Source organism: Heloderma suspectum, chromosome 4 (genome assembly GCF_057233095.1).
Source record: "Heloderma suspectum isolate Gila_16-S chromosome 4, 16-S_ref, whole genome shotgun sequence".
NCBI classification, from domain to species: Eukaryota; Metazoa; Chordata; class Lepidosauria; order Squamata; family Helodermatidae; genus Heloderma; species Heloderma suspectum.
This window is the reverse complement of record NC_139461.1, coordinates 117081108-117096727: the sequence shown is the minus strand read 5'-3', so window position 1 is coordinate 117096727 and position 15620 is coordinate 117081108. Positions and strand designations below refer to the sequence as shown.

At 46.5% G+C, this 15620-nt stretch overlaps 1 protein-coding gene across 1 annotated transcript in view; it reads left to right on the top strand.

Moving 5' to 3' along the window:
• Window positions 1–660: 660 nt before the first annotated feature.
• The window catches only part of PHLPP1 (PH domain and leucine rich repeat protein phosphatase 1), a 195939-nt gene continuing 180979 nt past the window's right edge, over window positions 661–15620 (top strand). The window contains 3 exon segments of the mRNA XM_084850512.1: window positions 661–1359; window positions 1361–1425; window positions 1428–2411. Coding sequence (XP_084706638.1) covers window positions 791–1359; window positions 1361–1425; window positions 1428–2411 — 1618 coding nt within the window. The 5' untranslated portion in view covers window positions 661–790.

Below are 15620 nucleotides of genomic sequence, written 5' to 3'. Positions count from 1 at the left end.
TGCTTCCATTAGACGAGTCCCTCCCTCTGCAAACGTTATGCGCGGGTGTTCGAATCCCCACAAAATCCTATGAAATTACATGTAAAGGGCGTGCAGGCACGAAGAAGAGTCAAGGGCAATTGTCACACGGCCGCGAGGAACGGCAAGGGCGGGCGAGATTTAGCGGCAGGAGAAAAACGAAGACGGGAGCGAGCGCTTTCTCTCCCGCCCGGCAGAGGCGGCGTGATGGCTTATGGGACATGTAGTCTGACCTTGGCGCCCATTGCGGGGCAGGGCTGAGGCCGAGAACTACGTTTCCCGGCCACCCTTCCGCAGCTCGATTTCTTCCCACTCTTCTATCATTTTGGGCGCAAATTCTCACGTTTTGTTTATCACTGGAGCCCCGCCCTCCCCTACCTCACGAGGGATGGCGTCACCGCTCATGAATATTGAGAAGGCGCCCGAGTGGCGTTGCTAATATAGGGAGGGAGAGAGCGAGAGGGGGGAAAAGAGATTACACCCCTAGTCGGGGCCTGCTTTAATTAATATTCATAAGGCGCCTCCGAAGGAGAGGCCGGGCTCGCTGGGAGGGAAAGAGGAGGCGGAGGCGATGCTGGCCGGCCGCGGCTCCGGGTCCCCTCTCTCCTCTCCCAGTCCCTAATGGCGCTCGCGACAAGGGCGGCAGCAGCAGCTGCGCGGCGGGGGGGCTGAGCCGAATGGAACGCGGAGACACCGACGGAATGTTCGCAATTGCTACATAATCCCGCTCCCCCCTCCCCCTCCGGAACGCGGCGTGTCCGGGCGTTCTACAATGGAACCTGCGCAGCAGCCCCAGCACGCGAGCCCACAAGCGCCGTCGGCCCCGATGGACGCCCAGGGGGAGCGGCGGGGCAGCTCGGGCCAGGCAGGCCCCGGCCCCGAAAGCGGCGGCGGCGGCGGCGGCATAGGAGGACCCAGCCCGCTGGAAGGCGGCAAAGGAACAGCCGCCACCGTCGCGGCGGCGGGTGTAGTCGGAGGCCAGCAGCAGCAGCAGCGGCGAAGGAGGCGCGGGGCCGTGGCTGCCGGAGCCGGCTGCAGTGCTTCGCTCGCGCTGGCGGCCAACGGGACTCAGGCGGCGGCGGCTGCTCCCGGCGGCGCCAACTCCCTGCTGTTGCGGAGGGGACGGCTGAAGAGGAACCTCTCGGCCGCCGCCTCGTCGTCGTCGCCGTCCTCCTCCTCCTCCTCGCCGGCTGCTCCGGTCGCCGCGGTCGCCTCGCTGGGGACGCGCAGCTTGGATCGGAAGACGCTGCTCCTGCTGCCCAAGCCGCCGCGGCAGCTCCAGCCCCTCCAGCCGCCCGAGCGGGACTGGGTGCGGCGGGACCTCCAGCGGGGATGCGTCCATGTCTCCTACTACTACTGCCACCACCACCATCACCACCACCACCAACAGCGGGGCGGCGGCGGCTGCTACCTGCTGCCGGTGCTTTGCACCCTGGAGACCACCGCGGCCGAGGTGGCGTCTCGGCTCCTGCAGCTCGGACACCGGGGAGGGGGGAGCAGCGCCGTCCGGGTCTTGGGGAAGGCGGCGCCGGCAGGAGCGGAGACTCGCCTGCCCCAGGAAGAAGAGGAGGAGGACGACGAGGAGGGGGATCTGGCCGCAGAAGCGTCAGCCGCCCCGGGCGGGAAAGAAGACCCGATGGAAGCGTCGGCCTGTCCGGCGGGCAGCCTAACCCCGATCCCGGCCGGGAGAAGGCCGCGAAACCGTCGGGGGACCCACAACGGCTTGGGGGGCGGGGAGGCGGCTCCCCGGCCCGGGCGCCTGGCGCTCAGCGGCGGGGAGCGCCGCCGGGCCGGAGACCGGCCCAGCCTTTCGCCCTCCGATCGCAGCCCCGGCCGGGCCTTCCCGCTGCCGCCCCCCACGGAGCTCTACCTGTCTGGCCCGCCGCTGTCTTGCCCGTCTCTCCTGGGGGGTTCCGACACCGAGAGCTTCAGCCCCAGCGCCGAGAGCGCCTCCGATCGGCTGGACCCCTGCAGCGGCGGTGGTGGCTCCTCGTCGTCCTCGGAGGAATTGGAAGCGGACCTGGCTCCGCCGGCCGCGGTGGACGAGGACGGGGCGGGATCGGGGCCTGGCAGGAGCCAGCGGCGCCGGCCGGGAGACCTTCCCTCGGTGCGCGCCGCGGACCCGCGGCCGGGGAGAGCCCCGGGGGAGTCCCCTGGCGACGGGAAGGCGCTGGGGGGAGAGGCCTCCCCGACCGGGGAAGCCGCCTCCCCGCAGCCGCCGCCGGCCTTGTATGTGCAACTACACGGGGAGACCGCCCGCAGGCTGGAAGCGCACGAGAAGCCCCTGCAGATCCAAAACGACTACCTCTCCCAGCTGGGCTTCCGGGACCTGTGGCGGGTGCAGGAGGAGGGCATGGACTCGGAGACCGGCTGCCTCATCCGCTTCTATGCAGGTGGGTGAGGAATGAATGGGAGGTGTGTGCTGGGTTCACTGGGGCGTGTGGATAATCAGTTCCCGGCCGGCCTGCTCGCGGGGTTGCTACTTCCCCTCGCAGTGTAACGCCCAGGAGTGGAGGAAAGGCGTTAAATCGTATCTCGTGCGGATGGCCTGTCTGAACATTTACTACAGAGTAATTAACCCAATGGGGTGTGTATATGCATACAGATCTATAATGTGTCAGTGCGTGAAGGGAAGAAGTCAAGCCTCGGGGTTTGTGGGAGGTTTGGGAGAGGAGTGTGATCACATTGTGTGATGCAGTCACTGGCAAATGCTCATGGTGGATTCGCCTTTCTGCACGTTGGCTCTGTCAAACTTTCCAAGAGAGAGGTCAGGAACGTTTGGGTTTTGATCCCTTTGTCTTCCTCTTCCAGACTGTTTCTAATTGGGTAAGGAACACAGACAGGCAAGAACTGTTTTTTTTTTTTTAAGTGCTTAGGGAAGGTCCTTTAGGAAATATAATCCCATTCACCACGAAACCTGCTTGCTCTTCAGGTGGTTTTTTTGCACCAGGTACCTTTAACAAACGTCTGAAGCCTTTTCCTCCGGACTTCCTGTGTGCTACAATATGTAGAGAAGATGAGCTCCTTTGGAATTGGGATGGGGGTGGACTTGCTTCTATGTAAATGTGGTTAGGATTAGGATACCATTGCATGGAACTAATCTACTCCCCCCCCCCCATCGGTGTATCAGGTGAGCTTTGGAGGCAAGGTTGCTTTGTTGCTCTTAAAAGACCAGTCACACATGCCTTCATTGTGCTCTTTAACTGATACCTATTTCTTGGGCCACCTGTGCTGGAATGAGGTAGTGATCTTTCATGTTGTATGCCTGCTTCTCCTCCTCTGGCAAAATTATAAAGGGCAGTCTTGTAGATGAAAAGAAGAGGCTGTTCCCTCTTTACAAAATCGACTTGTTACCAGTTTGTCATAAAGTTGCTTGTGCAGGGAAAAAATGCATATAGGTGGATAGAATGAGCCTTAGATTTGTCTGAAATTGCTGAGACTTACTGTGTATAATGTGTGGCTACCTATGTTTTGTAAATGGATGGGTTTAACAATCTTAAGTCCAAAATCCAGAGATTGGTCCAAGGACACCTATGTTTCTTGAACACCGTCCCCTGCTGAGTGACAAAAGACTTCTGAAATGGTAAGGAGCTGGGTTGATATGTCATGGAGATCTGATCAATTGAACAAGATCCTAAAAAAAGAAAGGGAAAAAACGGGCCTTCACAGGGTGAGTACAAGCCCTCAGACTAACCTGAGGCTGTGTGTGTATGTGCACCTCCACCCATAATTGTGAGCAAATTCTGCTGAAACGGTGAGACTTGTTTACAGTTATTTGCTGTTAAGGTTGCTTTCTTCATAAGGACTAGAGACAGGCTTTTTGTCTGTGAGTGTGACTGGATGGAGTGTGACTCTTGATGACACAAGAGTACCCAAGTGAAAAATGTATGCCACAATAAATTTATTAGCCTTTAAGGTGCCACAAGACTTCGTCTTGCAGATGATGAAAATGTGTATACGCTTCATGTGTATAACTGCTATATGGATGTCTTAACCGGTTGAAAATGTGCACATAGCGATGTGAGTCATGCTCCAAATGACCTTTTGTATATGAGAAGGAGAAACTGTTCTGTGGCATAATTGGTCTTCCTCCTGTTAAGGCTCAGTAGATCTGGGGTTAAACTGGATGCACTGTGTTTCCTCTCGGGTGAAGATCCTTGCCTTGTAATGCTCGTTCTGTACAAGATGTGAAAGGCAAAACCTATACCTCTGAGCATGCTGAGCTTCCTCTGACAAATGCATGTGCTTTGATTTAACCACTTTGTAACTTTGAGATGCACAGAGCTGAATGAAGCCCACCAGCCATTTATTTGTACTGGGGACCTGTCAGGTGCTTGATCATCTCCCCTGTTTTTTCCAGCCCCACTCCCAGCCAGGTGAACCTGGAATGTGGCTGCACTGTATTCTGCCTGGATAGTCACCTGTTAAGAGGCCTCCTTTAAAGAATTATGTTCGTGTCTGTATCAGGGGCAGGCAATTTGTGGCCCTCCAGATGTCTGGCCTGCCACTCGGATCATCCATCACCATTGGCTGTGCTGGCTAGGGCTGATGGGAGCTGTAGGCCAAAACATCTGGAGGGCCAGAAGTTGTCCACTTCTAGCCTATATGTAGGTTGCAGAGAGTTGTAGAACAAGCAGTGAAGAGAGACTTGGTTCCAAATCTCAACTTGTGTGTGTGAATGGTACTGATAAGATTTGCATATCTGAAATCTACATGGCTTTCTGTTGTACACTGCTTTCTCAGTTATAAGCAACTATAAGTATCGAGGCATTCTTTATTGAACAGTTACAGGACTCTTGAATGTAATCAGTAATGATGGCTGGTGTGGTGTAGTGGCTAGTGGTAGACTAGGTTCAAATGCCTGCTGGGTCATGAAGCTCACTGCGTGATTTTTGGCCAGTCTGTCATCCTAACCTACTTTACATGGCTGTTGTGAGGGGTGGGGGAGTGTGTGTGGGAGGGGAAGAACTATGAATGCCTCCTTGGGAGAAACATCTGTTTTGAAATATAGTAAATAATAATATTGAGAGGCCTGATGTTCAAACTGTGCATACAGGCATGATGCTATGATCCTTGCTTAGCAAGGTCTTCTTCTCATGGTGTGAAACTAAGCAGTTGCTTGCATTTGCAGACTTTCTCAGTAGCTGATGTATATTTGAATTATGAATGTGAATTTTTTTCCCAGTACATCCTTTGCCTTCTAGAGAGCTGACAAAGGAATTGCCTGAATTGCCTCTGTTCAATTTAGTATACATATGGCCATTTTATAGCTTGCAGAAGAAAGAACCCTGGCTGTATGTAGGGGTTGCTGATGCAGGCAAGGATGGGGCTCCTACACCTCTTAATAGTAGTGCAAAAGTGGGGAGTTCAGTAGCTGTAGGTACCAGAATCCTCTCTACACGAGTACTGAAGCTTTGGAAGCCCTGTTCTCTTGTCAGTCTAAGTCTGCTAGTATGTGGTTGTGATGCTCCAATGTGGACTTCACTGGCCTATTTAAAACTTGCTTAAAATACCTTTATCCTATGGACTCAAGTGCACACAGGTAATGTTTTTATAAGTATTTTTACCTTCTTGCTTACTCTGCCAAGGAGTAACTGCAGATAACTGTTTGCCTTTAGGTAGCTGCAAGCATGATTTTAAAAACTGTGGCTAGAGGTAATTCACTGGCCTAAGGGCCAGTTTGCATGTTACGGTGGCAAATCTTGGGTTAATTAACCCACAATTTGCGGGGGTGCATGCTGCATGCAAGGCGCTTTCGGTTTCTGTAAACAACCTCTGATCAGCCTGACCGGAGGTTGTGAGCATGATGTGCAAACTCAGACCACTGGGTTGTTTGGAGGCTAAACAACCAAGCAGTTAACCCAGCAACAAACCATGGGTTAACTGTTGGGTTGTATTGGAGGTTGTTTACACAAACTGGAAGCGGCTTGCATGCGTTGTGCGTCCCTGTGAATCATGGGTTAAACAACCCAAGATTTGCAGCTGTGACGTGTGAACTGGGTCTAGGTGAGAATTCATTGGTGGGGAAGGGGGCAGAATAAGAGCACTCCAGGGCTAGCGTAAAATGGGTTTTAAATGTGTGCACGAGTCGTAAGAGATCAGGTCACTCTACATCATGTCAACACACCTCCTTTAATGTATGAGCCTGATAAATAAATCCCTCCCCACTCCAGTGATAGGAGAGAAGAGTTTGCTGCTTTGAGACACCAATGCTGATGTGGAGAGAAGAGGAAGATTCAAACATGCAGGATTAAAGGCAATTGTAAGAAGAAACTTGGAACACACATCTTGGGCTGTAATCCTATGCACATTTACCTGGGAGTAAACCTTGTTGAACACAGTGGGTACTTCTAAGTAAACATGCATATGATTCCACTATTAGTGACTCCTTAGTAAGGAATATTAGTATTCTTATTGCCTCACTGGAGAAGTCTTATTAAAATTTATGTACCGCTTGCCATATCAAAAGACCCCTCTAAGCAGTCTATGAACGTGAACCTTTTAAGGATGAGGTACAGATTTGGAAGAATGTGTCCGTTCCCATTTACTGAGATCTCATTATTTAAATCGGGTACTTACAAGTATTAAAAGAGTTATAAAGATATTTACTTGAGGGCTTCTCTGTTTTGTTCTGGAGTTTTAGTACTGTTTTTAATGCAGAATGAACTGTTTTGTTTTTGGAAGCAAAGAAAGAGGTGTGCATGTTAACATGTAGACTTGTGCAATCTTTATTATGTTCTAGGCACAAAAGGGCTCATCAAAGCTGAACTTTCCACTGCAAGGTCTGTTTATAACCACCAACCATATAATACATATCATGACTTACATTTTAGATTTCATTGAACTTTAAAGTGTAAACATTTGAACTGCTGTTTAGCTATAGCGATCTTATTTTACACAAAATGGGCAATTCAGGTTTCTTCCCCCCTCCCCTTTGAAATTCTTTATTTCTCAAGATGACTTGACTTAATTCCAGGGTTTTTCATGTGTCATGAAAAGGCTACTGACATGGCATAGTCCGGCAATGTCCTATTTTAGCTGTACACTCTAGTCAGAATGAGTGATGACTTAAATAAAGGTGCATGTTTTCAATCATTCTTTCTTTCGTGGTGGGTTTGATTTCTGAATTGCTCCTACCTCTCTCTTTTAGTTTAATTCTCATGCAAACAGGTTTTACAATAAAAGTAGCAGTGGTGACAGGAACTGGGAAGTCTGGTGAACCTAAAGTACACATGCAAGTATTAAGAGACTCCCTGTGTGTGTCAGTCTGATACTTTGTATTGTCAGGGGACCGTGCTCAAACAGAGTGGACGAGGAGGAGCTGTCTCCTCTTCCCTAGGCATAAATAGCTTTATAACGCACAAGCGACTTCATGTGTAGCCCATATGGCAGGGGTGCAGAACCTCAGACCTGGGGGCCAAATCTGGACCACCTGAGGTCCCATTTTGGACCTCTGGGCTTCCCCCTTCCTCTTTCCCTCAGCTGTTGGTTTCCTGGCTTTTGTGTACACACAAAACATTATAGAACATTCTATAATGTTGAAATGCTTCTCCTAAAGCTTAGTTGCTGTCAGTAAGAGTCTTAAGCTAAACTATGCGGGCATTTATGGATCTGCCCCTTTTGCCTTCGGCCCTGCCCAACACTGGAATATGCCTCCCGGAAGCTTCTCCAAAATGGAATTTGATCCTTGGGCTGAAAGAGCTTTAACACTACCGCCTTAGGGGCTAGTACAGGGGTGGACAACCGGTGGCTCTTGGCCTAATTTTATGCAGCCCTTGGTCTAATCACAAGAGCCGTCTGCAAGTGATCAGTCCTCTGGCAAGAATGATCTGTCCATCCTGCAGTAGCCCAAGGAGTAGGGAGGAAATGGGGGGCGGGGAGAGGGAGGAAATGGGGGGGGAGAGAGGAAGTGGCAGAAAGAGAGAAGGGGTAACCATGCCTGCTTGGGGTCTGACCCCACCCACCCCTAGCATTTGGCCGTGCAGTAGTGTGGCCCTTGACAAAGAAAGGTTACCTACCCCTGGGCTAGTGCATCTCAGTCTGTCTGCTGTCCTTTGGTATGTGCTGGGAAAGATTGCTAGACGCTGATGCTGCTCTGCCTCTCCATCTTTCACTCTTAATGCTCATGTGGTAGGCAGCCTTCCAGAATGGACTCATCAACTTTGGTGTTGAGTGCACAGAGTTACTAGTAGTATCCCGTTTTTTAACACTGTCTGTGACAATAAATGTCAAATCCACTTGATGGTGTAGAATGAGCGCTTACCTGTGATATCAAACTGCTTGTCTTGCGGCATGTTTGACACATCGGCTTTGCTAAGTCAAAAAGTATGCTTCTGCTGTCCTCCTTTCTGTCTGCAGTGTACAAGTATTTGACTTTTCACAGGCAACAGCATTGTGTATAAAAGTGTTGTTTTGAGCTGTAAAGCTGTGTTTGTAAAGGGAGTTAGCTGCACGAAAGACATCTCACTCCAAAGCTCTGATGCTCTGCTTCTTGATACCTTAGTTCATGAGTGATTTTATATATACTTTTATATAGGTTTGTATAAATGTTAAATGTTATTTATTTTAAGCTAGAAACCCAGAATGTAAAGCTTACTTTGTATGACCTGCGTTGTGTTAACTTTATGTAAATATGTTATCTTTGCATTGATATGTGGTATCTTTTGTACCGCAAATGTTTGTTTTGTGATAGTATGATAACTATATACAAATAAGTAAATCTGACACCAAAGGGCCCCCGTTGGTTTCAAGAAGAATAAGGTTAAATCCTGTTCCTTATGCTTCATTAGGTGGTGAAAACTTTGAGTGTGGAGAGAGAATGGGTGGACAGGGCATTGCAGATAGCTAAGAACGATGTGTTTCTAGGTCATACTCTAGAATAGGTAGATCCTGAACACTAGTAAGTAGCCTTTAATTGGGAGTCTGAAGAGTACATAGTAATGAGTACATTAGTGTGAATGATGTTTGAACTATTATATTTAACTTAGCCATAATAACCTTTTAACCAGCATTGTGGTTGGATTAGTTTTTATCTGCATAGTGGCACTTGATAAGAATTCACAGTTCAGTTGCAAGCCTGATATTGTAGCTGATCAAAGTAGATCAGATTTAGCAAAATAATTCAGAAATCTAAAGAGTGGCTGTGAAAAATTGGTCATTTGTATCCCATTGTTACCAAGCAAATGGGGAAAAAATGGGTGGTGGGTTTCTTAAATCTGACCACCACAACTCCAAATGTGGTGAAAATTTTGCCTATCAGTGCTTTTCTATCCTGCCAGTCAATCTCAGACTGCTGGGAAACTGACTACCGATCCTTCCTCAGCTTGTATTATAGGGAATCCTTTACATTCCACAGCCACCATAAAACTCTAGAAAAACCTTCCCCATAATACACCATCAGTATGGTAGCAGTTGAGTATTAGGCCTTTACCATGGGATGAACAGAAAATTATTATTATTAATTACATTTCTTTACTGCCCCATAGCTGAAGCTCTTAGTTAATTTTAAAAACAAAGTTCATTTCCCTAATGCCACCCCACTTAGCTTCCCTGGAATAACACACAGGACAAGACTTGGAGTTCTCCCTCTGGTCCTAGTTTCACTGAAAGGCTACTGGATTGAACATAGTCCCTCACAGTGGACCCTGACCTCTTTGTGGCTGGTGTTTTTTCTCTGGACTCCTGCTGTCTTCCTTCTTGTCAGTTAACTTGAGGGCCAGGATAGAGCCAAGAAGAGGTCCCATTTGCTTTCTTGTCCTGTTCCTTGAGGCCAGCTGTCTTCCACTATCGCTGTCCTGGAGAACTTAGCTAGTCTTCTGCCACTTCCCAGTTTGGATGCTGTCTCTGTTGATCCCCAGATCATACTGTTCCAGGTGATCCCTGACACTTTGGAACTTCCCTGTATATGCACTTTCAGTCAGGACCTTCTGACCAGTGACCTACAGTTCCTCAGTATCTGCCCCTTATTGGCCTATAAGCCAGGGATGGGAAACCTCTGGCCCACAGGCCAAATTTGGCCCCCCAAGCTGGCTCATCTTGCCTGTGGAGCCTCAAATGAGGCCTTTCCCTAGGCCTTGCCTCAGGGAGAGGGGACAGGGAAGCTTTCACTTTGTTGCCTTGCCTGCACAGGGAAGGCAATAAAGGAGTGAAGATGGGCTTTGTCTTCAGCTCTCTGTTGTCTTCCTTGCATTGAAGCTAGAACTCTGGTGGGCTTCACTCTGCCCGGGCTTTCCCTAGCTGGGGAAAGCTCGGGTGGAGCAAAGTGTCTTCCTGACTGAGGTGTCAGCTGGCGGAACTCTCTGTCAGGGAAAAGCCCAAGGGAGCAAAGCAGGCTGCTAGATCAAGGCTCCACAGCCTGCACTTCAGCCAGGGTTCCAGTGATGTCACAGCCAGGTCACTGCCCCCTGATGTCATCTGGCATGTGAGGGGCAGTCTGGACCCCAAATGGTTCAACACCATTGCCAGTGAGAGCCAATAGAATGTTTGTAAATGATCTAGCAAAACTTGATCTTTGAATCCTCCTGTCTGATATATAAGCTGGCAAATCTTAATTGTGAACCGCTAATGTCAGAACAGCTTTTTTGGTAGCAACAGCAACAGCTTTACTGGCTGTGGGCAGGTTGCCAACAGCAGCCCTTAGTCACAAATTAACTACCCTCATTTAGAGGTAACCTTTTTGTCTCTCCCTAATAACCATTATAAATACATTTTTATAAACATTTATACATTTTGTACAACATTTTAAACATTTTTTAAAAATCTTGGCTTACATCTTCCCTCTTTGAACTCAAATTATAAATTGTTAGAACATTTAATTTCTCCCAACAGTCTTAGTACCTCTTAATATTTAATAAATGGAGACAAATGAGAGATCACAGTGGGCAAAAGCTGAAAATGAGCATTTTGCTGTGACTACTTACTAGAAATGTCAGAATAACGTAGGCATTTACCAAATAATGTTTCATCTGAAATGGGGATTTATCTGTTACAGCTATCCCTTCCGGGGCTTTGGGGGCATCTTAGTTGATATTAAAATGATCTTGATTATAACAGTTTGTTTTGTGTAATGAACTGGTAGACTGTGTTGTCCCTAGAAACATGTATTGCTCTTCTGTAAGTTTGCCTTGCACTGAACTCTCCAGTGCCATTGTCTTTCGCTTCTCTCTGATCACTTCATGGCATGCACATTTCTTAAAAGCAGCCTTCCTGAAATCTATAGTGCTTGATAGCATCAGCATTGGCTGTTCTGCTTCTTGACTTGGAAATCTAAGCCTCTAAGACATGACTGCATTAGTCTGAATATGATCTCTCATATGTTTGGTGCAATATAGCCACTATCCATAATGAGGCTTGCTAACTCTTTAACTACCCCCTATATTATTGTTACTAAAATTAAAAAAAAATCTATCTTTTCCACTTCAAAAACTCTTCTGCGCCTTTTTAACGGCAATTTGATATGCGCACATGAGCAGATGATGATGGATGAATTCGGATCACCATTTTACCAAGTTAAGATATGCAAGTAGTTGCTTGGTAAGGTGGTCATTTGTACAGGTCCAGCAAGTGATGTAGAGAATTATACTGCTCTTCTGCTTTCCTGAATTTCTGATCAGGTGCAGAAGTGTGGGTAAGATTTTACATGCCACTTGGCAGGGTAAATGATTGGCTTACTGAGTGGCTGTATGCAAACTGTGGTAAGTTCTCTTGCCAAATGGTCACCTGTATTCTCCCATGGTTTACCACCAACAGGCTGTTTTTCAGATTATTTGACAATCCCATTCCTATCTGCTGGGCATCTTTCTTTCTTTCTTTCTTTCTTTCTTTCTTTCTTTCTTTCTTTCTTTCTTCCTATAGCCCACCCTTCACTCTACGGCTGCAGGGTACACACCTATCAATAAAATAATATAAAACAACTTAAAACCATGATTTAAAAACTCAGTCCAAAAGACAGCTTCACTACAAGGGCAAAACAACATGATTTCATATCAGCCTTCCACTGGCCTGGGTAAAGAGGTGCATGTTGACTTGCCAGTGAAATGCATACACTGAAGGTGCCAGGAGCGGAGGGAATTCCACATCCTCAGGGCTACCACAGAGAAGGCCCTTTCATGCACTGCTGCCCCATAAACCTTTGAGGGCAGCAATATTGATAATGGCGCCTTTCCTCCTGATAATAGCACCCAGGCTGGTTTATAGGGGAGGAGGCATGCTTTCAGATATTTGGGACCCATGCCGTTTAGTACTTTATATGTTAACATTTTGTTTTACTTAATGGGACTGGATCAGCTTAAAACCAGCTGAGCAGGAATAAGGCCCTAAAACTGAAAGTAACTTGATTTAGGGGTGTCTCCCCCCTGCCCCTCAGTAGTGTTTTTTTTTATTAGATTGGCTTTTGGTGAGAAATCTTAATATGTTTCAAACTTTAGGTATTTTTTAGAGGTTGTTAAGTATCTTTACTTTGTACCTCTGCCTGTGGGTCTAAAAGTACTTAACTTTTCCTACCCTATCTGTGCACGCTGTCTTTAAAATAAGTTCCATTGAACTCACTGGGACTTACCTCTTAGAGCATTTGCTCAGGATTGCAGCCATAAATGAATACAATACTCTCAGATGCATATAGAAAATGGGTTGAGTTCTGTTCTCTCCATCCAGTTTCGTCCAGTTTCACTTCGCTTGGGCTGTTAGTCATATCTGTTAAGAGCTGTAAGGCAGGCTGCTTTGCTGATGGTTCTTTTGCCTTTCATCATTGGACACTGTTGCTTGAAATTTTGTAACAATTCCCCTCTTGGTGATAGTGGCATTGATATACCTCGGAGCTCTCTATGCAATTAAAATATCCATCTGTTCCACTTAGAACATTAGACGCTTCATACAATCTGTCAGTGATGTACGGCCACATGAAAGCCTTCAGAACAGTGTAAAAGAGAACTCAAAGCTCTGATCCAGACATTTCCCACCATCTTTGTGCTTGCTTTTGTTTACTGAATGGTGTTATCTTATTGGCTTAAAAAGGCTAAGCGGAAAAACTACTGTGTAATTCATTTTTTCTATTGAACAGGAAATGTGGATGAAGTTTTGCCTTGCCAGAGCATTGAAAAGCCACAATGGAATTGTGCTTTTTCTAAGTTGTTTTAACACAAGTTTTGTGGGGGGAAACTTGATCTGTTGAAGTACTTGTTTATAAGTCTGTTTCTGCTGTATTTGCTCTGGGTTATAAGAGCTAAAGTAACACTCTGCTTTGTTTGGAAACTATGGTTTAGTGTTCTGGAATCCTTTCCTGAGATTGTCAGTCTTTAATTTCTTAACATTCTATGAACTTCTACCTAAATAGTCTAAATACAGGGGTGTGAGAGAAACTTCAGATTTATACACCGCTTACCATATTTTTAAAATATATCTAAGCAGAACTCCAATAGTGTAACCTGATGCGATGAGTTTTCCAGGGAAACCCATCTCACCAGCTTATGCTACTGGTGTACTGCTAGAGATCATTTATGCTAGCGGTATGTCAATAGCATAAGTGGACCGGCAGTGTTGGCTACTGTCCATAATATATAAATATATGTCATCCAATTCAGATGGTCATCTAAACCATGTTTTCAGCTTTCCCCAGCCTGGTTTCCTTCACTGGCTACTAGTCTTGATGGCTGTGTGCTACCTCCAGTACCAGAGGCAGTGAGCCTATGTACACCAGTTGCTGGGGAACATGGGTGGGAGAGTGCTGTTGCGCTCATGCCCTGCTTGTGGGTTCCTGGTAAACAGCTGGTTGGCCACTGTGTGGACGGAATGCTGGACTAGATGGATCCGTGGTCTGATCCAGCATGGCTCTTCTTATATTCTTTAGATGTTTTGAACTACAGCTCCCATTATCATCCATTAACCATGCTGATTGGGGTTGATGGGAGTTAGACCATTGCTAGACAATTGGGAATCAGAACCTCTTGCTGCTGTATTGAAAATCACCTAGAGATCTACCACTACCACCAGTAGATCCAAATCTGCTTTCTGCCCACCATGAGTGGCTGATCCTACTCAGTGTGTGGAAGGGCGTACCCATTTTTCAGCATCTAATATAACATCTGTAGAATGGCAATTTACTCCTCTAGGATGCAACAGTTGTCACTTTAACCCACTTGTAGGCAGCAACATTCTGTGAGCAGGAAGTGACTAATGGTAGTGCTGTGTTCATTTTGAAATTTCAAGCGGATGTTGGGTAGGTGGAATAACTATTGCAATTACCACGTCCTTTTCACAAACACTTCTGTGATAAGTAGAAATGCTGGAGGGTGCCTGTGTTGTGCAAGTATAACCAGCAATTCACCCCACATCCCATTTTCAAAAAATAAGTTTTGTGGTCAAATTAAGTTCATGACTGTGATGCAAGCCTTCCCCAGTGCATTCATCGTTGACCTTAGCCTTGGATCTGGGTTCAAATTTAACAGTCTTATCCATTGGTCCACACTGCTTCACATTTTATAGGAGTGTCAGGATGGACTGATTTAAATCAGTGACTTAATTCAGCAAGAAAAAAAGGTTGATTTAAAGCACTGATTAAAATCAAATTTCCCATTGACACTTTTTCATATATTTCCAGAATAATGGTGCATATTTGATCATTAAACCATGTTAATTTATAGCTAAATGGCATATTATTTATACTGTTTGTTTCTTACAAGCAGGCTTTGCATCTCTTTTTCTCCCTGTATATGTTTTGGATGCCTTTCTTTTTTACCCATTGAGGGACTGTCTTTAGAATTTTCCCATATAGGGCTTCCTTATGACCAGCACCTATGACAATTTGAGGTTAACCGTGAAATCCTACTCATGTCTACTCAGAAATATGTTCCATTGAGTTCAGTGGGGCTTAATCCTAGGCAGGCAGTTATAGGCCTGCAGCCTAAGTATTGGAGTACAGGAATATGCACACTGGACAATTTTGTCTTCTCTTTTTCTTTCCAGTGTGGATTCACTCTGTCTTGACCCAGTCCCAGTCTCGCTGTCACAAAAACAAAGTAGAAAACAAAAACAAAACGAGCTAGACCTTGGTGCCTTCATATGAGGGAGAAACATGCCGGCAGAGTAACTTTAGTGAAGATTTCTGGGCTAGCAATTGAATGGAGCCTCCAAAGGAGAAAGATTAAGGAGGCAGTGCTTAGCGATCAGCTGAATCTTGATGCCCATGTGAAGGATGAGATGAAACAAGCCATGATGTTTTATTACTGTGGCATGATTGGCTGTTGAATACAGGTGCTGATTGTTAATCTTTGTTTCCCCATGGAGGTTTGGCCAGTTCCTGATTGGCTCTGACTCAGTTTATAAGTGGTATTGTAGCATACTCTTATTTGTGATTGAATCTGGCATTTTATGCTGAAATGTTTCACACTTTAAATATCTGTTTATAATTTTTTAAAATCTATAAACTGGGTGCGGTATCATTGGTGGTTCCGTTTGTTTTTGAGTGCTGGTATTGGTTTAAAAATGAAATGCCCATGATTGATAGGTTGAGGCAAGGCTTGGTAGTTATAAAACAGAATAGAACAGATTATTTTCATCAGGTGAAAATTGAATGCCTATGTTTGGTAGGTAGACTGTTATTCATATGT